Here is a 23,047-nt window from a genome sequence, read left to right as displayed (position 1 = left end):
AGTTTGCAAACAAGTAAAATTATTCCTTTGGAGTAACAATTCAGGGTAATAGCAACCCTTAGTGGGACAGTGGCTGGGAGGTGTCAGATGTGGGACTTGGATGGGGGAAAGGTACTGCTTTATATCTTGATCTGGGTGGTGGTTATATGTCTTTGTGAAAATTCACTGAACCATACACTTATGATAACTGCACTTTTTGTATGTATATTATATTCCAATGAAGACTTAACTAAAAATACTTTATATCACTAGTATAAGTGAAAAGCCAACATCTGTCTTCTTAAATAGAAGATAAAAAAATAAATGCAAAGAAAATAAAACATTATTAAATTCTAGGTCCATCATGTTGACTCCTGATGTGAAGACTCTGACCCTGAAGACTTCTTTCCTTGTTTAAACAAGGGCTAGTAGCAAATGGTGGGTAAGGACACTGGCACCAGGCTGCTTGCTCACAGAACAATCAAGCAATGACAAAAATCATGTAATAGTCTAAGGCCCCAGGTGTGGTCTAAGGTTACCCTAGATGTCACCATGGAAGGTGACCTCATTCCAGTGTAAATAGGTTATTACACCTACTGGGGAGCTTCAGTTTGCTACCAAAGACTCAAGTTTTGACTGAGGGGGTCAGGGGGTTGTTTGGGCTCCTTCAGGGCTCCCCATTTCTCTTCTTCCTGCAGAAAGGGGCCATTGCAAGATGGATGATCAGAAAAACTTAGACAGTCAGACAGCCTAGTTCAGTCATTCAGTAATGATGCAACATAGAGGTTTTCAAATGTAGAGAAACCATAAATAAGCAGCAACTTACTTATCTGTTCCACTAACTTGAGCATCACTCCCCCAATGTGCAGGTCTCCAGACACTCTCAGTGTGATGTCCTTCTGCTCCTCTTCATTTGGATGATCAACTCGGACCACAAGCTCCCAAGAAGCAGATGCAAAGTCACTGGATGAAAGCATTGTGGCAAATACAGCTGTCTACATGAAAAAAGGCAGACAGACCAGAAGGAAACTGAGGTTCATCAGGTAGACTCTGCAGAGCAAAACTTTCTTTTCTCTCATTTTAGTCCCCTCCTCAAAAATGCTGCAGAGTTCCTGATATTAAATTCAGTATCTTAACTTTAAAGACAAAAAGTCTTATAAAAATGATCTCTTCTAAATCTCTTGTACTTTAAACTTTCCACCCTCCCAGGTCCACTGAGCTGTTTACTTTCTGTGCCCGCCCAATGCATCCATCTCTTTCTACTGACTTTTCTTGACCTTCTATGAACTACTTTAGCAAATAGGCAACACATCATGACAATCCTTGACACAAAAAAATCACATTTACTGAAGTATAATTTGCATACAATAAAAGGCATTGAATTGAAATGTATACCTTGATGCATTTTATCGTATGCATGTTATACCTAAATAGAATTGATTTTAAAAAGAATATCATTGAAATCTATACATAGGTATTATTACATTCCTCCCATAAAATAGTAAGGACATTTTCTGGTATGAAAATTAAAAAAAACCAAAAAACAAAACAGAACAAAATAGTTTCTTTTTTAGTCATATAACATGTAGTTTTATTTTAAGCACATAAAAGATAAGGTCATTAATAATTTGTTCTTGTTTTTCAGTCACTAATTCATGCCCCTCTCTTTGTGAACCCATGGTCATATGCTAGGCATGCTAGGCTTCTTTGTCCTTCACCATCTCCCAGAGCTTGCTCAAACTCATGTCCACCCACATGTCCATCTTGATTCCAGCTTGTGAGTCACCCAGCCGGCATTTTGTATGATGCATATAAGTTAAATAAGCAGGGTGACAATATACACCCTTGATGTACTCCTTTCCTAATTTGGAACCAGTCCATTGTTCCATGTCCAGTTCTAACTGTTGCTTCTTGACCTGCATACAGGTTTCTCAGGAGGCAGGTAATGTGGTCTGGTATTCCCATCTCATTAAGAATATTTCAGTTTATTGTGACCCACACAGTCAAAGGATTTAGCAAAGTCAATGAAGCAGATGTTTTATTTGAATTCCGTTGCTTTCTTCATGGTCCAAGAAATGCTGGCAATTTGATCTCTGGTTCCTCTGCCTTTTATAATTCCAGTTTGTATATCTGGAAGTTCTCAGCTCATGTACTGCTGAAGCCTACTGCATAGGATTTTGAGCATAATCTTGCTACCATTGAAATTAGTGCAATTGTACAGCAGTTTGAACATTCTTTGGCATTGCCTTTCTTTGGGATTGGAATGAAAATTGACTTTTTCCAGGCCTGTGGCCACTGTGAAGTTTTCCAAATTTGCTCGCTTAGAGTGCAACACTTTAAGAGCATCATTCCAGTTAGCTGGAATTCTATTACCTCCATTAGCTTTGTTCACAGTCCTAAGGCCCACCTGATTCACGCTCCAGGATGTTTGACTCTAGGTGAGTGATCACACCATCATGGTTATCCAGGTCATTCAGAGCTTTTTTATACAGTTCTTCTGTGTATCTTCTGTGTATGGAAGAAAGTGAAGAATTAAAGAGGCTCTTGATGAAAGTGAAAGAGGAGAGTGAAAAAGTTGGCTTAAAGCTCAACATTCAGAAAATAAACATCATGGCATCTGGTCCCATCACTTCATGGCAAATAGATGGAGAAACAGTGGAAACAGTGGCAGACTTTACTTTTTGGGGCTCCAAAATCACTGCAGATGGTGACTGCAGTCATGAAATTAAAAGACGCTTACACCTTGGAAGGAAAGTTATGACCAACCTAGACAGCATATTAAAAAGCAGAGACATTACTTTGCCAACAAAGGTCCATCTAGTCAAGGCTACGGTTTTTCCAGTGGTCATGTGTGGATGTGATGGTTGGACTGTAAAGAAAGCTAAGCACTGATGAATTGATGCTTTTGAACTGTGGTGTTGGAGAAGATTCTTGAGAGTCCCTTGGACTGCAAGAAGATACAACCAGTCCATCCTAGAGGAAATCAGTCCTGAATGTTCATTGGAAGGACTGATGCTGAAGCTGAAACTCCAATACTTTGGCCACCTGACGCAAAGAGCTGACTCATTTAAAAAGACCCTGATGTTGGGAAAGATTGAAGGCGGGAGGAGAAGGGGACCACAGAGTTTGAAATGGTTGGATGGCATCACCGACTCAATGGGCATGAGTTTGAGTAAACTCCAGGAGCTGGTGATGGACAGGAGGCCTGGTATGCTGCAGGCCATGGGGTTGCAAAGAGTCGGATACCACTGAGCGACTGAACTGAACGCTGTGTATCAGTTCAGTTTAGTCACTTAGTCATGTCCGATTGATTATTTGAGACCCCATGGAGTGCAGCAGGCCAGGCTTCCCCGTATATCACCAACTCCTGGAGCTTGCTCAGACTCATGTCCATCAAGTCAGTGATGCCATCCAACCATCTCATCCTCTCTTGTCCCCTTCTCCTCCCACCTTCAATTCTTCCCACCATCAGGGTCTTTTCTAATGAGTCAGTTCTTCTCATCAGGTGTCTAAAGTATTGGAGCTATCTTCACTTAGAGTGAATATTCAGGACTGACTTCCTTTAGGATTGACTGGTTTGATCTCCTTGCAGTACAAGGGACTCTCAAGAGTCTTCTCCAACACCACAGTTCAAAAGCATCTATTCTTTGGCACTCAGCTTTCCTTATAGTCCAACTCTCACATCCATGCATGACTACTGAAAAAAACCATAGCTTTGACTAGACAGACCTTTGTCAGCAAAGTGATGTCTCTGCTTTTTAACATGTGGTCTTGGTTGGTTATAGGTTTTCTTCCAAGGAGCAAGCATCTTTTAACTTCATGGCTACAATCATCATTTGCAGTAATTTTGGAGTCCAAGAAAATAGTCTGTCACTGTTTCCATTGTTTCCTCATCTATTTGACATGAAGTGATAGGACCAGATGCCATGATCTTAGTTTTTTGAATGTTGAGTTTTAAGCCAACTTCTCCATTCTCCTCTTTCAAGTTCATCAAGAGACTCTTTAGTCCTTCTTCATTTTCTGCCATAAGGGGGGGTGTCATCTGCATATCTGAGGTTATTGATATTTCTCCCAGCAATCTTGATTCCAGCTTGTGCTTCATCTAGCCCAGCATTTCATGTGATGTAATTTGCATATAAGTTAAACAAGCAGGGTGACAATACACAGCCTTGATGTATTCCTTTCCCAATTTGGAAACAGTCTGTCCCATGTCCAGTTCTAACTCTTGCTTCTTGACCTTCATACAGATTTCTTAGGAGGCAGATAAGGTGGTCTGGTATTCCCATCTCTTTAAGAATTTTGCACAGTTTTTTGTGATCCATATAGTCAAAGGCTTTGGCATAGTCAATACAGCAGAAGTAGATGTTTTTCTGGAACTCTCTTGCTTTTTCAATGATCCAACAGATGCTGGCAATTCAATCTCTGCTTCCTCTGGCTTATCTAAAACCAGCCTGAACATCTGGAAGTTCATAGTTCACGTACTGTTGAAGCCTGGCTTGGAGAATTTTCAGCATTACTTTGCTAGCACATGAGATGAGTGCAATTGTGCCGCAGTTTGAACATTCTTTGGCATTGCCTTTCTTTGGAACTGGAATGAAAGCTGACCTTTCCCAGTCCTGTGGCCACAGATGAGTTTTCAAAATTTGCTGGCATATTGAGTACAGCACTTTCACAGCATCATCTTTTAGGATTTGAAATAACTCAGCTGGAATTCCATAACCTCTGCTAGCTTTGTTTGTAGTGATGCTTCCTAAAGCCCACTTGACTTCTCATTCTAGGATGCCTGGCTCTAGGTGAGTGATCACACCATCTTCTGTGTATTCTTGCCACCTTTTCTTAATCTCTTCTGCTTTTGTAGGTCCTTACCATTTTTGTCCTTTATTGTGCCTATCTTTGCAATGAAACCATTGCTATCTCCAGTTTTCTTAAAGAGATCTCTAGTCATTCCAATTCTATTGTTTTCCTCTATTTCTTTGCACTGTACACTTAAGAAGGCTTTCTTATCTCTCCTTACTATTCTCTGGCTTTGCATTCAGTTGTGTATATCTTTTCCTTCCTCCTTGCCTTTCACTTCTCTTCTTTTCTCAGCTTCTGTAAGGCCTCCTTAGAGGTCTTTGCTATTCCCTTCTCCAGTGGACCGGATGTCCACAGAACAACATGGCATCATCAGCATGAAGAGGCACTGGATGCCTGGGAAACAGCTTCACAGAGATCACACCAGAGATGGTGATGGGAGCAGGGTAGGACCAGCACTACCAGTTCCTAGCAAGAGCAGGAGGAGAGGAGAGGCTGGGGCCAGAGCTGGCAGTGGTGGGGGATTGACTCCAGGGTGACCTGCAGCAGCAGAGAGGCCAAGAGGGGCCCTCTGCTCCTGAGTGGTGGATCAGCCCCAGGGTGGCCAGGGGCAGCACATATTCAACTTACTTGAGTTACCATTTTATATTATATATATCATATAAGTTTTTGGACACACTTTTGGCAAAATATTTAAAACAGGAGTGACAGACATACAATCCCACTCTTCAAAGTACAAATGGGGTGAGTGCTTCAAACCCCTTATATCCCATCACTGGAGGAATTAGGATGAATGAAGCTAAGCAGTATCAAAACTGAGTGTTTTGAGTATAATAGGAAGACTGGAATCCCAAATTTGCAGAACTTAAAAATGTCAGCTCTCTCTTAAGTAGGAAGAAAATGATAATACCTCTCCTGGCTATTTTAAGATTTGAAATAAAAATCAGTCATTTAAGTGATGACAAATCTGTTTCACTTTGCTAGGTAAAGACAGCTTTTGAGAAATCCCTGTTTTCATAAGGCCTGTTCTTGAAAACCATCAGTGTATGCAAAGGGCCCAGGAAAGGGTCTCTCTAAGGGAAAGTCACAGGAACCCTCTGGATCTTATTTATATGCGGATTCTATTCAGCAGAATCTTATTAACATGCAGGTTCTAGTCTGAAGACCTGGGATGGATGTGGAAACCCTGCATTCATAACAAACTCCAGCTGATGCTATTCTTCATCTTATACTCTTAAGTCACAACAGCCACTTAAAAAATTAGCTCCAGGACTCAGTTCCTCCCTTCAACCTAATTAGATCAGTATTAAGCTAGGACCATGGTGACCTCTGAGGAACATAATTTTTAATATTAAGCACTAAATCCTGTGGATAGGGGAGCCTGGCAGGCTGCAGTCCATTTGGTCACAAGAGTTGACATGACTTAGTAACTAAACCACCAACCACTAATTATAGTAAAAACTCTCAAGAAAGTGGGCATAGAGGAAACCTACCTCAATATAATAAAGGTCATAAATGAGAAAGCCAGTAAACATCATTCTCAGTGATGAAAAGGTGAAAGCATTTCCCTGTAAGATCAGGAATAGGGACTCCACTGGTGGTCCAGTGGTTAAGAATCCACCTTGCAATGAAGGGGACACAGGCTTGATCCCCTGTAGGGGAACAAGATCCCACATACCCTGGAGCAATTACTGAGCCTGTGCACTCTAGAGCCTCTGTGCCAAAACTAGAGAGCCCACATGCTGCAACTACTGAAGTCTGCATGCCACAACTAGAGTCCCTGTGAGGCAATGAAGGATCCCACATGTTACAACTAAGACCTGATGCATATAAATAAATAAAAGATCAGGAACACGAGAAGGATGCCCACTATAGACACTTTCATACAACATAGTATTGGAAGACCTAGCCACAGCAATAAGACAAGAAAAAGAAATAAAAGGAAGCCAAACTGGAGAGGAAGCAGTAAAACTGTCACTGTTTGCAGATGACATGGCATTATATATAGAAAACCCTAAAGATGCCACCAGAAAACTACTAGAGCTAATCAATGAATTTGGTAATATTTCAGGACACTATATATATATATATAGTAATCTGTTGCATTTCTGTATGCTAACAGTGAACTATCAGAGAAATTAAGGAAACAATACTACTTATCACTACATCTAAAAGAAAAAAATAGTCATAAATCAATCTAAGGAGGTAAAAGATCTGTACTTGGATCTATTTATAAGACATTAATGAAAGAAATGGAAGATAATACAAACAGACGGAAAGATATACCATGTTCATGGGTTGGAAGAATTAATATTGTTAAAATGACAATACTATGCAAAGAAATCTACAGATTTAGTGCAATCCCTATAAAAATACCAAAGGCATTTTTCACAGATCTAGAACAAATAATTTAAAAATTTATATGGGGAAGGTTCATAGCAATACAGGCATACCTCAAGAAACAAGAAAAAAGTCAAATAAATAACCTAACTCTACACCTAAAGCAACTAGAAAAGGAAGAAATGAAGAACCCCAGGGTGAGTAGAAGGAAAGAAATCCTAAAAATTAGGGCAGAAATAAATGCAAAAGAAACAAAAGAGACCATAGGAAAAAATCAACAAAGCCAAAAGCTTGTTCTTTGAGAAGATAAATAAAATTGACAAACCATTAGCCAGACTCATCAAGAAACAAAGGGAGAAAAATCAAATCAATGAAATTAGAAATGAAAATGGAGAGATCACAACAGACAACACAGAAATACAAAGGATCATAAGAGACTACTATCAGCAGCTATATGCCAATAAAACAGACAACTTGGAAGAAATGGACAAATTCTTAGAAAAGTACAACTTTCCAAAACTGAACCAGGAAGAAATAGAAAATCTTAACAGACCCATCACAAGCACAGAAATGGAAACTGTAATCAGAAATCTTCCAGCAATCAAAAGCCCAGGTCCAGATGGATTCACAGGTGAAATCTACCAAAAATTTAGAGAAGAGCTAACACCTACTCAAATTCTTCCAGAAAATTGCAGAGGAAGGTAAACTTCCAAACTCATTCTATGAGGCCACCATCACCCTAATCCAAAAACCTGACAAAGATGGCACAAAAAAAGAAAACTACAGGCCAATATCACTGATGAACTTAGATGCAAAAATCCTTAACAAAATTCTAGCAATCAGAATCCAACAACACATTAAAAAGATCATACATCATGACCAAGTGGGCTTTATCCCAGGAATGCAAGGATTCTTGAATATCCACAAATCAATCATTGTAATACACCACATTAACAAATTGAAAAATAAAAGCAATAGGATTATCTCAATAGATGCAGAGAAAGCCTTTGACAAAATTCAACATCCATTTATGAGAAAAACCCTCCAGAAAGCAGGAATAGAAGAAACATCCCTCAACATAATAAAAGCTATATATGACAAACCAACAGCAAACATTATCCTCAATGGTGAAAAATTGAAAGCATTTCCCCTAAAGTCAGGAACAAGACAAGGGTGCCCACTCTCACCACTACTATTCAACATAGTTCTGGAAGTTTTGGCCACAGCAATCAGAGCAGAAAAAGACATAGAAGGAATCCAAATTGGAAAAGAAGTAAAACTCTCACTGTTTGCAGATGACCTGATCCTCGACATAAAAAACCCTAAAGACTCCACCAGAAAATTACTAGAGCTAATCAATGAATATAGTAAATTTGCAGGATATAAAATCAACACGCAGAAATCCCCTGCATTCCTATACACTAATAATGAGAAAATAGAAAGAGAAATTAAGGGAACAATTCCATTTACTGTTGCAATGAAAAGAATAAAATACTTAGGAATATATCTACCTAAAGAAACAAAAGACCTATATATAGAAAACTATAAAACACTGGTGAAAGAAATCAAAGAGGACACTAATAGATGGAGAAATATACTGTGTTCATGGATCAAAAGAATCATTATAGTGAAAATGAGTATACTACCCAAAGTAATCTATAGATTCAATGCAATCCCTATCAAGCTACCAACGGTATTTTTCACAGAGCTAGAACAAATAATTTCACAATTTGTATGGAAATACAAAAAACCTCGAATAGCCAAAGCAATCTTGAGAAATAAGAATGGAACTAGAGGAATCAACCTGCCTGACTTCAGGCTCTACTACAAAGCCACAGTCATCAAGACAGTATGGTACTGGCACAAAGACAGAAATACAGATCAATGGAACAAAATAGAAAGCCCAGAGATAAATCCACACACCTATGGACACCTTATCTTTGACAAAGGAGGCAAGAATATACATTGGAGAAAAGACAATCTCTTTAACAAGTGGTGCTTGGAAAACTGGTCAACCACTTGTAAAAGAATGAAACTAGAACAATTTCTAACACCATACACAAAAATAAACTCAAAATGGATTAAAGATCTAAATGTAAGACCAGAAACTATAAAACTCCTAGAGGAGAACATAGGCAAAACACTCTCTGACATAAATCACAGCAGGATCCTCTACAACCCACCTCCCAGAATATTGGAAATAAAAGCAAAAATAAACAAATGGGACCTAATTAAAATCAAAAGCTTCTGCACAACAAAGGAAACTATAAGCAAGGTGAAAATACAGCCTTCAGAATGGGAGAAAATAATAGCAAATGAAGCAATTGACAAACAATTAATCTCAAAAATATACAAGCAACTCCTGCAGCTCAATTCCAGAAAAATAAACAACCAAATAAAAAAATGGGCCAAAGAACTAAACAGACATTTCTCCAAAGAAGACATACAGATGGCTAACAAACACATGAAAGGATGCTCAACATCACTCATTATCAGAGAAATGCAAATCAAAACCACAATGAGGTACCATCTCATGCCACTCAGAATGGCTGCTATCCAAAAGTCTACAAGGAATAAATGCTGAAGAGGGTGTGGAGAAAAGGGAACCCTCTTACACTGTTGGTGGGAATGCAATCTAGTACAGCCACTATGGAGAACAGTGTGGAGATTCCTTAAAAATCTGGAAATAGAACTGCCATACGACCCAGCAATCCCACTGCTGGGCATCAGTTCAGTTCAGTCGCTCAGTTGTGTCTGACTCTCCGCGACCCCATGAATCACAGCACGACAGGCCTCCCTGTCCATCACCAACTCCCGGAGTACACTCAAACTCATGTCCACAGAGTCGGTGATGCCATCCAGCCATCTCATTCTCCGTTGTCCCCTTCTCCTCCCGCCCCCAACCTTTCTCAGATCAGAGTCTTTTCCAGTGAGTCAACTCGTCGCATGAGGTGGCCAAAGTACTGCAGTTTCAGCTTTAGCATCAGTCCTTCCAATGAACATCCAGGATTGATCTCCTTTAGAATGGACGGGTTGGATCTCCTTGCAGTATAAGGGACTCTCAAGAGTCTTCTCCAACACCACAGTTCAAAAGCATCGATTCTTCGGCGATCAGCCTTCTTCACAGTCCAACTCTCACATCCATACATGACCACGGGAAAAACCATTGCCTTGACTAGACGGACCTTGGTTGGCAAAGTAATGTCTCTGCTTTTTAATATACTATCAAGGTTGGTCATAACTTTCCTTCCAAGGAGCAAGCGTCTTTTAATTTCATGGCTGCAATCAGCATCTGCAGTGATTTTGGAGCCCAAAAAATAAAGTCTGACACTGTTTCCACTGTTTTTCCATCTATTTCCCATGAAGGGATGGGACCAGATGCCATGATCTTTGTTTTCTGAATGTTGAGCTTCAAGCCAACCTTTTCACTCTCCTCTTTCACTTTCATCAAGAGGCTTTTGAGTTCCTCTTCACTTTCTGCCATAAGGGTAGTGTCATCTGCATATCTGAGGTTATTGATATTTCTCCCAGCAATCTTGATTCCAGCTTGTGCTTCTTCCAGCCCAGCGTTCCTCATGATGTACTCTGCATAGAAGTTAAATAAGCAAGGTGACAATATACAACCTTGACGTACACCTTTTCCTATTTGGAACCAGTCTGTTGTTCCATGTCCAGTTCTGACTGTTGCTTCCTGACCTGCATACAGGTTTCTCAAGAGGCAGGTCAGGTGGTCTGGGATTCCCATCTCTTTCAGAATGTTCCACAGTTTATTGTGATTGACACAGTCAAAGGCTTTGGCATAGTCAATGAAGCAGAAATAGATGTTTTTCTGAAACTCTCTTGCTTTCTCCATGATCCAGCGGATGTTGGCAATTTGATCTCTGGTGCCTCTGCCTTTTCTAAAACCTGCTTGAACATCTGGGAGTTCACGGTTTACATACTGCTGAAGCCTGGCTTGGAGAATTTTGAGCATGACTTTACTAGCGTGTGAGATCAGTGCAATTGTGCGGTAGTTTGAGCATTCTTTGGCATTGCCTTTCTTTGGGATTGGAATGAAGACTGACCTCTTCCAGTCCTGTGGCCACTGCTGAATTTTCCAAATCTGCTGGCATATTGAGTGCAGCACTTTCACAGCATCATCTTTCAAGACTTGAAATAGCTCAACTGGAATTCCATCACCTCCACTAGCTTTGTTCGTAGTGATGCTCTCTAAGGCCCACTTGACTTCACATTCCAAGATGTCTGGCTCTAGGTCAGTGATCACGTTATCGTGACTATCTTGGTCGTGAAGATCTTTTTTGTACAGTTCTTCTGTGTATTCCTGTCACCTCTTAATATCTTCTGCTTCTGTTAGGTCCATACCATTTCTGTCCTTTATCGAGCCTATCTTTGCATGAAATGTTCCCTTGGAATCTCTAATTTTCTTGAAGAGGTCTCTTGTTTTTCCTATTCTGTTGTTTTTCTCTATTTCTTTGCATTGATCACTGAGGAAGTCTTTCTTATCTCTCCTTGCTATTCTTTGGAACTCTGCATTAACTCGGATGACCATCATATCTACTACTGTGGGCAGAAATCCCTTAGAAGAAATGGAGTAGCCATCATGGTCAACAAAAGAGTCCGAAATGCAGTACTTGGATGCAATCTTAAAAATGACAGGATGATTTCTGTTCGTTTCCAAGGCAAACCATTCAATATTACAGTAATCCAGGCCTATGCCCCAACCAGTAATGCTGAAGAAGCCGAAGTTAATTGGTTCTATGAAGACCTACAAGACCTTTTAGAACTAACACCCAAAAAAGATGTCCTTTTCATTATAGGGGACTGGAATGCAAAAGTAGGAAGTCAGGAAACACCTGGAGTAACTGGCAAATTTGGCCTTGGAGCACGGAATGAAGCAGGGCAAAGGCTAATAGAGTTTTGTCAAGAGAATGCACTGGTCATAGCAAACACCCTCTTCCAACACAAGAGAAGACTCTACACATTGACATCACCAGATGGTCAACACCGAAATCAGATTGATTATATTCTTTGCAACCAAAGATGGAGAAGCTGTATACAGTTAGCGAAAACAAGACCAGGAGCTGACTGTGGCTCAGATCATGAACTCCTTATTGCGAAATTCAGACTTAAATTGAAGAAAGTAGGGAAAACCACTAGACCATTCAGATATGACCTCAATCAAATCCCTTATGATTATACAGTGGAAGTGAGAAATAGATTTAAGGGACTAGATCTGATAGATAGAGTGCCTGATGAACTCTGGACGGAGGTTCGTGACATTGTACAGGAGACAGGGCCCAAGACCATCCCCATGGAAAAGAAATGTAAAAGAGCGAAATGGCTGTCTGAGGAGGCCTTACAAATAGCTGCTGGGCATACACACCTAGAAAACCAGAATTGAAAGAGACACGTGTACCCCAATGTTCATTGCAGCACTGTTTATAATAGCCAGGACATGGAAGCAACCTAGATGTCCATCTGCAGATGAATGGATAAGAAAGCTTTGGTACATATACACAATGGAGTATTACTCAGCCATTAAAAAGAATACATTTGAATCAGTTCTAATGAGGTGGATGAAACTGGACGCTATTATACAGAGTGAAGTAAGCCAGAAGGAAAAACACCAATACAGTATAATAACGCGTATATATGGAATTTAGAAAGATGGTAACGATAGCCCTGTATACTAGACAGCAAAAGAGACACAGATGTATAGAACAGTCTTTTGGACTCTGTGGGAGAGGGTGACGGTGGGATGATTTGGGAGAATGGCATTGAAACATGTATATTATCATATGTGAAATGAATTGCCAGTCCAGGTTCGATGCATGATACAGGATGCTTGGGGCTGGTGCACTGGGATGACCCAGAGGGAGGATACAGGGAGAGAGGTGGGAGGGGGGTTCAAGATGGGGAACACATGTACACCTGGGGCGGATTCATGTCAATGTATGGCAAAACCAATACAGTATTGTAAACTAATTAGCTTCCAATTAAAATAAATAAATCTATATTAAAAAAATTTGTATGGAAGCACAAAAGACCACAAATAGTGAAAACAAGCTTGAAAAATAAGAACAGAGCTAGAGGAATCATGCTTCCTGATTTCAGATTGTACTACAAGGCTACAGTACTCAAAACTGTATGGGACTGGGACAAAAACAGACACTTAGATCAATGGAATAGAACAGAGAGCTCAAAACTAAACCCACATGCTTATGGTCAATTAATCTATAACAAAGAAGACAAGAATATACAATGGAGAAAAGATAGTCTCTTCAATAAGTACTACTGGGAAAACTGGACAGTTACATGTAAAAGGATGAAATTAGAACACTCTCTAACACTAATACAAAAATTCAAAGTGGATTAAAGACCTAAATGTAACCAGAAACCATAAAACTCCTAGAAGAAACCATAGACAGAATACCCTTTGACACAAATGGTAGCAACATTTTTTTTTGTATCTGTCTCCTAAAGCAAATGAGATAAAAGCAAAAATAAACAAATGGGACTTAATTAGACTTAAAAGCTTTTGTACAGCAAATGAAGCTATAAACAAAAGGAAAAGCCAATATATAGAATGGGAGAAAATATTTGTAGAATATGTGACAGACAAGGGATTGATTTATAAAACATACAAACAGCTTATACAGCTCAATTAAAAAAACCCTACTCACTCAAAAAATGGGCAGAAGACTTAAATAAACATCTCTCCAAAGAAGACATACAGATGTCCAAGAGGCACAAGAAAAGATGCTCAACATTGTTAATCACCAGAGAAACGCAAATTAAAACCACAGTGAGATACAGTCAGAATGGCGATGTATAGAACATCAGTGAGATACCTGTCAGAATGGCGATGATCAAAAAGATTAGAAATAATAAACATTGTTGAGGACATAGAGAAAAGGGAACCTTCAATACACTGTTGGTGAAAATGTAAATTGGTGTAGCCAGTGTGGAAAACAGTATGGAGGTTTTTCAAAAAACTAAAAATAGAGCTATCATATGACCCAGCAATTACATTCCTGATATATATCAAAAAACAAAACAAAATAACAAAACGAATAATTCCCCCAAAACACCAATTTGAAAAGATACAAAATATACATATTGTAAAGATATTATTTACAATGGCCAAAACATGAAGCTGCTTAAATGTCCACCAACATATGAGTGGATAAATATGTGGAATGGGATATTATTCAACCATAAAAAAGAATGACATTTTGCCATTTCCAACAACATGGATGGACTTGGAAGATATTATGCTAAGTGAAATAAGTCAGACAGACAAATACTGTATGATAACACTTATATGTGAAATCTAAAATAATAAACTACTGAATATAACAAAAAGGAAACAGATATATAGATAGAGAACACATATATAGAGAAAAACTAGTGGTTACCAGTGGGGAGAGGGAAGGATGGAGGGGCAAAATAGGGGAAATTAAGAGCTACAAACTATTATGTATAAAATAAATAACCTTTATAGCTTATAGGATATATTGTAACAACACAGGGAATATAGCCAATATTTTATAAGTATAAATGGGGTATAGCCTTTAAAATTGTGACTCACTGTTGTGCATCTGTAACTTATAACACTGTACATCAACTATATTTCATTAAAAAGTAAAAAAAAATTATAAAAAGCAATAATTAAAACACCAGTGTCACTGTTCACATCTGTAAGCAAAAGAGAATCACAAGATAAATGCTGCAAATCTGAACAGGATTAGAACAGATTTCATTTGTTCCACTCAACTTCAAGAGTTCAGAGGCGACTAGAAGGATCCTAATGCTTGCACCTCCCAATGCACAGAGGAATATACAAGACTTCTTCCATGGGCAGTGTCATGCAATGATTATATTGGGCCTAACCACCTCACATCATTATCAGCCTCAGGTGTTATTTACTGTGTACATCATTCAGAGTGATGTACTCTGGGATAACTAATATCCTGTGTTATCTCCATCCTCTTAGCAATCCCATTTAGAAATGAGGAAACAGACTCAGAAAAGCTAGGTAATTTATCAAAAGTCACACAGCAAGTTAGATCATGGAGTGCAAACAGAAATTCAGGTTCTAACTCTAAACTCTCAACTCTCACTGGGACATATTCTCAATAATATTGCAAAGTTAATATAAAATACAACACTTAAAACTATGAGCTAAATTCTTCACCAAACATTTTAACTAACATAAATCTTTCCCAGTTAGGAGACAATAAAGATACCTCTTTCACTGTCAAATTCTTAACATGGTATTGAAGTATTTGACTTTAAGATCCTTCAGTTCAGTTCAGTTCAGTCGCTCAGTCGTGTCCTTACAGCTTTTTAAATGCTATGCTTTGAGGCTTTGTTATTTAAACTGTTTTGTACATAAAGAAAATAACCTGCTTGTTTTGGGAGCAATCAGATAGGATTTTTCTTTACCTAACCTGGGCAATCAAAGTATTTCTCATTTAAAAAACAGGCAATAGGTGGTGATTCCCTTACAACGAAATTCAGGCTAAAATTAGACAATCTGGTTTCCCCACATTCCGCTCCTATCTTTTCTATGCCTTTCTTTTCGAGAGTGAACTTCTGCAGCAAGCTGTTGCTTGTTGAGGAAAGCCTCAAACTTCGGCTGGGAAAGCAGACCTAGTGTGTTAAAGATCAGAACAAGAAGCAAAGCGCACCAGCACACCTGCCTTCCCTGGGGAAGCCCAGTGGCCCACTTCCGGGGGTCCTGTATAGAAAACTCAGTCAAGACAGACAGACATGGGCAGAGAGACAGAGAGGGAAATAGACCGAACGCTTCCTCTGGAAGAACAGAGAGCGAGTGGGTCCGAAGGCCACTGGCCTGTCTTTTGCCAGGTATGCAGGGTCCTGGGGCCCAAGGGAATGTGGTGGGTGGGTAGAAACCCCTCCCCACCCGTAAGGTCAGCACCGCTGCTGGACTGAGAGTTTATTTTGCGCAGCCAGATGCTCAAGGTCGGAGAAGGTGGTCACAAGCTGATCACGCGATTTTTAATTCAACAGGTATTTATGTGCAGGAAGCCGCAGAAAGGCAGGAGCGGGGGTCTGGGGAACCAGCGGTGCCCATCGCAGCCTCCCTTCCCCGTCAGTCTCCAGTCCCCGCCGGGATCCAGCTCCTGGGCACTCACTTGCTTTCTCAAGCCTGCGGCGTGCGGTCTAGCGGCCGGGCACGTGTGCCGCTGCCCTCCTGGAGACGCGGGCAGAGGCCACCCAGGCCGAGCCGGGGGCGCGAGGTGGCGGCGGCTGCTCCGCGAGGCTCTGCGGGCGAGTGCTGCGCGCGGACCTGCAGCCTAGACTGGCGCCCGCCCCCGCCGACTGGTCTCCGCCCCGCGCGGCCCTCCGGGCACGGCTGGCCAGCGCGGCAGAAAGGCGGCTGCACGACACGCCCCAGCCTGCCAGGTGCCGCTGCCGGGGAGGGGACGCTCTGCAGACTCTACGGACAAGCGGTGGTCGCTGGGCTGCCGCGCGGCAGGACAGCGGGGAGAATCCGGGCTGATGCGCAGACCCACCGCCCTCTTGCTACCTCTCATCCTGCCCACCCTCCTCTAGATCGCCTCTCGTTTCCCGGTTCCCCGAGGCCAGCCAGGGACTAGCCTGGTGATTAAGGTCCTGCTACTTTCCCCGCCCTCCGGGTGTACTCGTCACTCACATCCCGGGTGCGTCCACTTCCTCCGAGCCCTGGCTCTAGGCGAGAACAACCGCCTCCGCTCTAGAGAGCTCGGAGGTCCAGTGGTTGCCAGCTGGAAGAAACAAAAGTGGTTCATCTCTGAGTAAGAGGGTGGTGTAAACCCCCGAGAAGGGCGAGGCGCCCCAAACACGCACGTTGGAAGATCCCCGGGCAACCTAAGGCCGCTCCCTCGCTGAAGTCTGGGTGGCTCACCTCATCTTCACCACCCAGCCCCGCCGCTCACCTTCCTGTCGGATTCACTTCCGAAGGAAGCAGGAAGGGTGGGTGACCTTGGGCAATTGTCACACCTCTCCAAACCTTTCGTTGACTATTTACTACGCGCCGGGCTTGAGTCTGAGCTTTGAGGATACAGGGTTATAAAACAGGAAATTATAGTTTTCTCATTTGTTAAATGGGTAAAGGGATGGGATTCCCACCACCAGAATTTCAGTCCATGGAGGAGTTTCATGCAGTAATACAGTCTTTAGCGATTTTCATCAAGTACATAAAGCTTCCAATAACATATTTAATTTAAAATGTTGCAAAATTTAGAACTGAAATCCTTGTTTTTGCTTGGCATTACCATATTCAGCCATTATTATGGTTCTGAAAGTACTTTGGAGAAGGCAATGGCAACCCAGTCCAGTACTCTTGCCTGGAAAATCCCATGGATGGAGGAGCCTGGTAGGCTGCAGTCCATGGCTCCCAAAGAGTCAGACACTGCTGAGTGACTTCACTTTCACTTTTCACTTTCATGCATTGGAGAAGGAAATGGCAACCCACTCCAGTGTTCTTGTCTGGAGAATCCCAGGGACGGGGGAGCCTGGTGGGCTGCCGTCTATAGGGTTGCACGGAGTCGGACACGACTGAAGGGACTTTGCAGCAGCAGCAGCAGCAGCAGAAAGTACTTTACATTTAATTTTAAAAGGCCAGTTGAAGAAACACCAGCAAATATGGGGTTTTAGAATTAAAATTATTAAAAATTTGAAACTGAATTTCCTAATTTGGTAGTTTGTCAACTATAGGAACGTGGTCAACTGTCATCTGGTTCTACTTTCTTGCAGACCTAATACAAGGTGGGCACATATGCACTTATTTGGGGCAGAGAGTGTCTAAAACTTGCTTTCTGGAGACTGTGCATAAATGATTAGACTATAGACTGTCTTTAGGATCTTGGACACGATCATAAAGTAGTGATGGCTTTCTCTACACCAAATTGGTTTTCCATTTTAGTTGAAAATATCTGGATTGCGGTAAAGAACTTAACTGGTTTTAAGCTTTCTGCTTGGCCAAAATTCCTTTTTAAGTTTCTAATTGAAATATACTTTTATATGCAAGAACACAAATCAAGAATATATAGCTGATTAATTTTCACATGCTGGACACATCTGTGAAATGAACATCCAGATGAAGAAACAAGACATTGCCAGTCCTCAGAAGCCCCTTAATCTCACTTTTTAGTTTTAAATACTACCACCACTTACCAAGAGTAGCCATTATCCTGTCTTCAAATCCTTAAATGGGTTTTTGCTGATATTTGTACCATATATAAATGTAGTTGGATGATATATACTATTTTGTGTCTAGTTTCTTTTGTTTAGCATTGTTTTTGAGTTTCATCCATATTGAATGTCTTAGGTTGTGGGTTTTTTTTTTTTTTTTTTAGTACTTGCTCATTATTGTGATAGAGGTTAAATTCATCCTCTAAGGTTCTGATTTACAAGTGTATTAAAAAGTATATTTTGGACTTCAAAATTTCATAATATATTAACAAGCAATGCTTGCTTGAATTCCTCTTAAAAACAAGCAGAATCAACACTTTGAGTCTGTTATTTAATCCACACATGTTCATCAAGCAATGAATAAAATTATTTATTCATTCATCCATGGTATTACTGTGAGCTAGACACTGAAACAAGTATTGAAAATACTCAGATTAGGCACAGACTTTATCTTAAGATCCTAAGGAATATGGAGGAGTGGTGTGTACCTCTCCCAGGTGTGTGGTATGGTGGGGAGCTTTAGAAAAGGCTTCAGAGATAGGTTTTGAGATGGAATAGGAAGCTTGGATAGTTGCCTATTACAACCTGTAGTCTCTAGAAAACAGTTTTAAGGTATATATTTAAAACAGTAGATAGTTATTGTGCTTCAGGAGACATATTTCCTCATCTCAAAAATTTCCAGGTTCACAGTGCAAATATTGAAACAATAACTATTATCGGATACTTATAATACTGCAGAGCTGGCCTGAGAATCGTTACCCTCAATAGGTAAGTTAGTCAGGTCTGCATTATTATGTGGAATATAAGTGTATAATAGAAAAGAACAAACCTGAAATATACAGGATAACCCATTTTCAAGGCTCTTCCTCCCTTTAAAGATATAACATTTTTCACTCATATAGAGACAAAAAGTTGTGGAACAGAGGTTTACAGGAACCTTGTTGTATATTTACAGAAACATGGTGACCTGACCTACTTGGACAGCTGCAAGCGCAAAGGATTCTAGTACCGAGAAGTTTGAAACAACCAGACACATGCCTCCTCTTTTAGGATAAAAGAAGCCTGAATTCTAATGCTGGGAAGATGGTTCTTTGGATTGATAGTCCATCATCTTCTTAACATGCTGACTTTCCAAATAAAGTTGCTATTCTTTGTCCCAATAGCTCATCTCTTGATTTACTGGCCTGTTGCGTGGCCAGTGGTATGAGCTCGGATTTGGTAACAAGTACACTGGAATGGATGATTGATGTGGCCATCTTCTTATTCACTGAACAGAAAAAGGAAATAAACCAGTAGAGGGCCTTTGACCATCCTAGTTACTTTAACTTGTTAGACACAAATGACCTTCTTCTGCTAATACCTTTTCACTTCTACCAGATGAGCACTCAAAGGTTCATATGCTTGACTTAGAGAAAGTGAGAAAACTGTTAGAGAAAAGAGGGAATTTTTTCCTGATTGATGGTTTTATTTGACAAAACAAATAAGCCATTACCCAATGCAAATTTCTGTATTGCGCATTCAGCTCATAAATGTGTCACAAGTCTGGCAACTAAGAAATGGCAACAGTCACTGAAAATGTATTTTTGTTTTCACTGAGTCCTTGAGACTCAGTAGTTGTGTTCATGTTTGTGTTCCATTTAATGCAAAAACATTACAATGTGCCTATTGCAGCTACACCCTCCTTTCCAGTTGGGTGGGTAATAAGTACTTTCTATGCTCAGGCAAGTTCTAAAATGTTCTCCCTGAGTGGGCAGAGAGGTATGTCCTGGTCTGTGGACAGGTACCAGGTAAAGATAGTGAGGAAGGGCAAAGGAGATCTTGTTGGAGGCCACTGTTGAGTGAGAGGAGCAAGGAAGATTGTGCTTTCCTCCCTCTCTTTCCCTCCTTCCTCCTTTCTTCTTCCTTCCTTTGTTGTTACTGTTGTTTAGTTGCTAAATTGTGTCCGACTCTCTGCAACCCCATGGACTGCAGCATGCCAGACCTCCTTCCTTTGCATCCATTTAAATCAAAGTGTAAAAAAGAATATACTCTGATAACTGTCTTCGTCTTCTCTTGATAATATTAAGTTCCCTTCTCTGGAGAAAACTGTTACTAGTTTCATCTTGAACCTTCCAGAGATAGTCTGTGTGAGTAGATTATTTAACTTTTATACAAGTGGTAGTATTCTATACATATATTTTTTCCTGTGTCTTGTTTTTTCACTTTAAAATATCTTAATAGTGGACATCATTCATAGTCATCATTGCCTACTACCCTTGGAAAGTCTTCTTTACATTTGTAGAAATTCTTTCAGTCTATAAATCAGAACTCGAATTTCCAACCTCCTTTGCAGCTGGGGCACAGGCCTGCAACCTAGACCCTTTTGCTCGGGTACACACAAGCACAACTTTAATTTGGAAGTGAGTAAGATGCAAAGACAAGATGTATTTGAAGTTTCCACATCTAGTAATCATAGGAAAGAAAGGATTATAAAATAAGCCAGTAAAAGTATGATGAGAAACAGGATATTTGTAGTTTCAAAGTATCTCCCTATAAGATACATAATAATTTAAGAGTGGAAAAAACTGGTAGTTATCACCTTAATCAAGTGATCAAAATAAGCATCATCTGTAATAATGCATAATGACCTTGCATCCCTGAGAAGACACTGCATCACTTTCATGGTATTCTTGCCCAAAATATATAACCTGAATTTAATCATGAAAAAGTATCAGACAAACCCAAATTGAAGGATAGTTTACAAAATAAGGGGCTTCCCTGATGGGTCAGAGGGTAAAGCATCTGCCCGCAATGCGGGAGACCCAGGTTCGATCCCTGAGTTGGGAAGATCCCCTGGAGAAGGAAATGGCAACCCACTCCATTACTCTTGCCTGGAGAATCCCATGGACAGGGGAGCCTGTAGGTTACAGTCTATGGTAGGCTACAGTCTATGGGATTGCAAAGAGTCAGACACGACTGAGTGACTTCACTTTCACATTTTTTATAAAATAAATCATTAATATTTTTCAAAAGTGACAATGAGAGACAGAAAAACTGGGACTGTGTCAGATTGGAGGAGACTAAAGAGACAATTAAATGCCGTGTGAGATTTAATCCTGGAACAGAGAGCAGATTATCAGTAGGGAAAGTCTGTGAAATGTGACTAGGACAGTGGATTAGTTAATAGTATTATTACAATGCTAACTTCCTGATTTCCATAATTTTATTGTGACTATGTACAAGGGTATATAAGTTCTCTGTGTACTTTTCATAACTTTCCTATAAGACCAAGATTATTCAAAATGAGGAGAAGGAGGAAGATAGCAACAGGAGCATGCTCTGACCCTGAAGCAACTCACTAAGAAGAGAAGGAGAATTGAGGTTCTGGATCCAGCCATGACCTTCCAGTGAGCAGGGAGAGAAAATGCCATGTGCAGGTGGTTGTTTGTTGTAACTCAAGTTTTTTAAAAAATTAATTTATTTTTTAATTGAAGGATAAATGCTTTACAGAATTTTGCTGCTTTTTTGTCAAACATCAACACGAATCAGCCATAGGTTGATATATGTCCCCTCCCTCTAGGACCTCCCTCCCATCTCCCTCCCCATCCCACCCCTCTAGGTTGATACAGAGCCCCTGTTTGAGTTCCCTGAGTCATACAGCGAATTCCCATTGGCTATCTATTTTACATATGGTAATGTAAGTTTTCATGTTACTCTCTCAATACATCTCACCCTCTCCTCCCCTCTCCTCATGTCCATAAGTCTGTTTGTGATGTCTGTTTCTCTGTTGCTGCCTTGCCAATAAATTCATCAGTAACATCTTTCTAGATTCCGTATATATGTGTTGCTGCTGCTGCTGCTGCTAAGTCACTTCAGTTGTGTCTGACTCTGTGTGACCCCATAGACGGCAGCCCACTAGGCTCTCTGGTCCCCAGGATTCTCCAGGCAAGAACACTGGAGTGGGTGGCCATTTCCTTCTCCAATGCATGAAAGTGAAGTCGCTCAGTCATGTCCAACTCTTAGCAACCCCATGGACTGCCGCCCACCAGGCTCCTCCGTCCATGGGATTCTCCAGGCAAGAGTACTGGAGTGGGGTGCCATATATGTGTTAGGATATGATATTTATCTTTCTCTTTCTGATTTACTTCACTCTGTATCATAGGCTCTAAGTTCATCCACCTCATTAGAACCTACTCAGATGTGTTCCTTTTTATGGCTGAGTAATATTCCATTATGTATATTTAACACAACTTCTTTATCCATTCATCTGTCAATGGATATCAAGGTTGCCTCTATGTTCTAGCTATTGTAAAAGTGCTACAGTGAATATTGGGGTACATGTCTGTTTTTCAATTTTGGTTTCCTCAGGGTATATGCCTAGGAGTGGAGTTGCTGGGTCATATGGTTGTTTTATTTCTTGTTTTTAAAGGAATTGCCACACCATATTCCTGTATGACTGTATCAATTTACCTTCCCACCAACAATGCAAGAGTGTTCCCTTTTCTCCACACCCTTTACAGCATTTATTGTTTGTAGACTTTTTGATGATGTTCATTCTGACTGGTGTGAGGTCATGTCTCATTGTAGTTTTGATTTGCATTTCTCTAATAATAATTTTTTCTTGTGTTTGTTAGCCATCTGTGTCTTTTTTGGAGACATCTGTTTAGGTCTTTTCCCCACTTTTTGATTGGATTGTTTGCTTTTCTGGTATTGTAACTCAGAGTTTTTAAACTAGATTGGGGTTTGGGGACCA

General features: G+C 40.4%; 1 protein-coding gene across 1 annotated transcript in view; it reads right to left on the bottom strand.

Moving 5' to 3' along the window:
• Positions 1 to 16,832, bottom strand: part of FERMT1 (FERM domain containing kindlin 1) — a 71,004-nt gene extending 54,172 nt beyond the window's left edge. The window contains exons 1-2 of the mRNA XM_055432044.2: positions 16,275 to 16,832; positions 806 to 974 (exon numbers count right to left, since the gene is read on the bottom strand). Coding sequence (XP_055288019.2) covers positions 806 to 956 — 151 coding nt within the window. The 5' untranslated portion in view covers positions 957 to 974; positions 16,275 to 16,832. The remainder of the gene's footprint in view (positions 1 to 805; positions 975 to 16,274) is intronic.
• Positions 16,833 to 23,047: the final 6,215 nt, after the last annotated feature.

This window comes from Moschus berezovskii, chromosome 15 (genome assembly GCF_049115385.1).
Source record: "Moschus berezovskii isolate FMDL1 chromosome 15, NW_MosBer_1.0, whole genome shotgun sequence".
Classification (NCBI taxonomy): Eukaryota; Metazoa; Chordata; class Mammalia; order Artiodactyla; family Moschidae; genus Moschus; species Moschus berezovskii.
The sequence above is the reverse complement of the archived record's forward strand: the minus strand, read 5'-3'. Positions and strand labels throughout refer to the sequence as shown.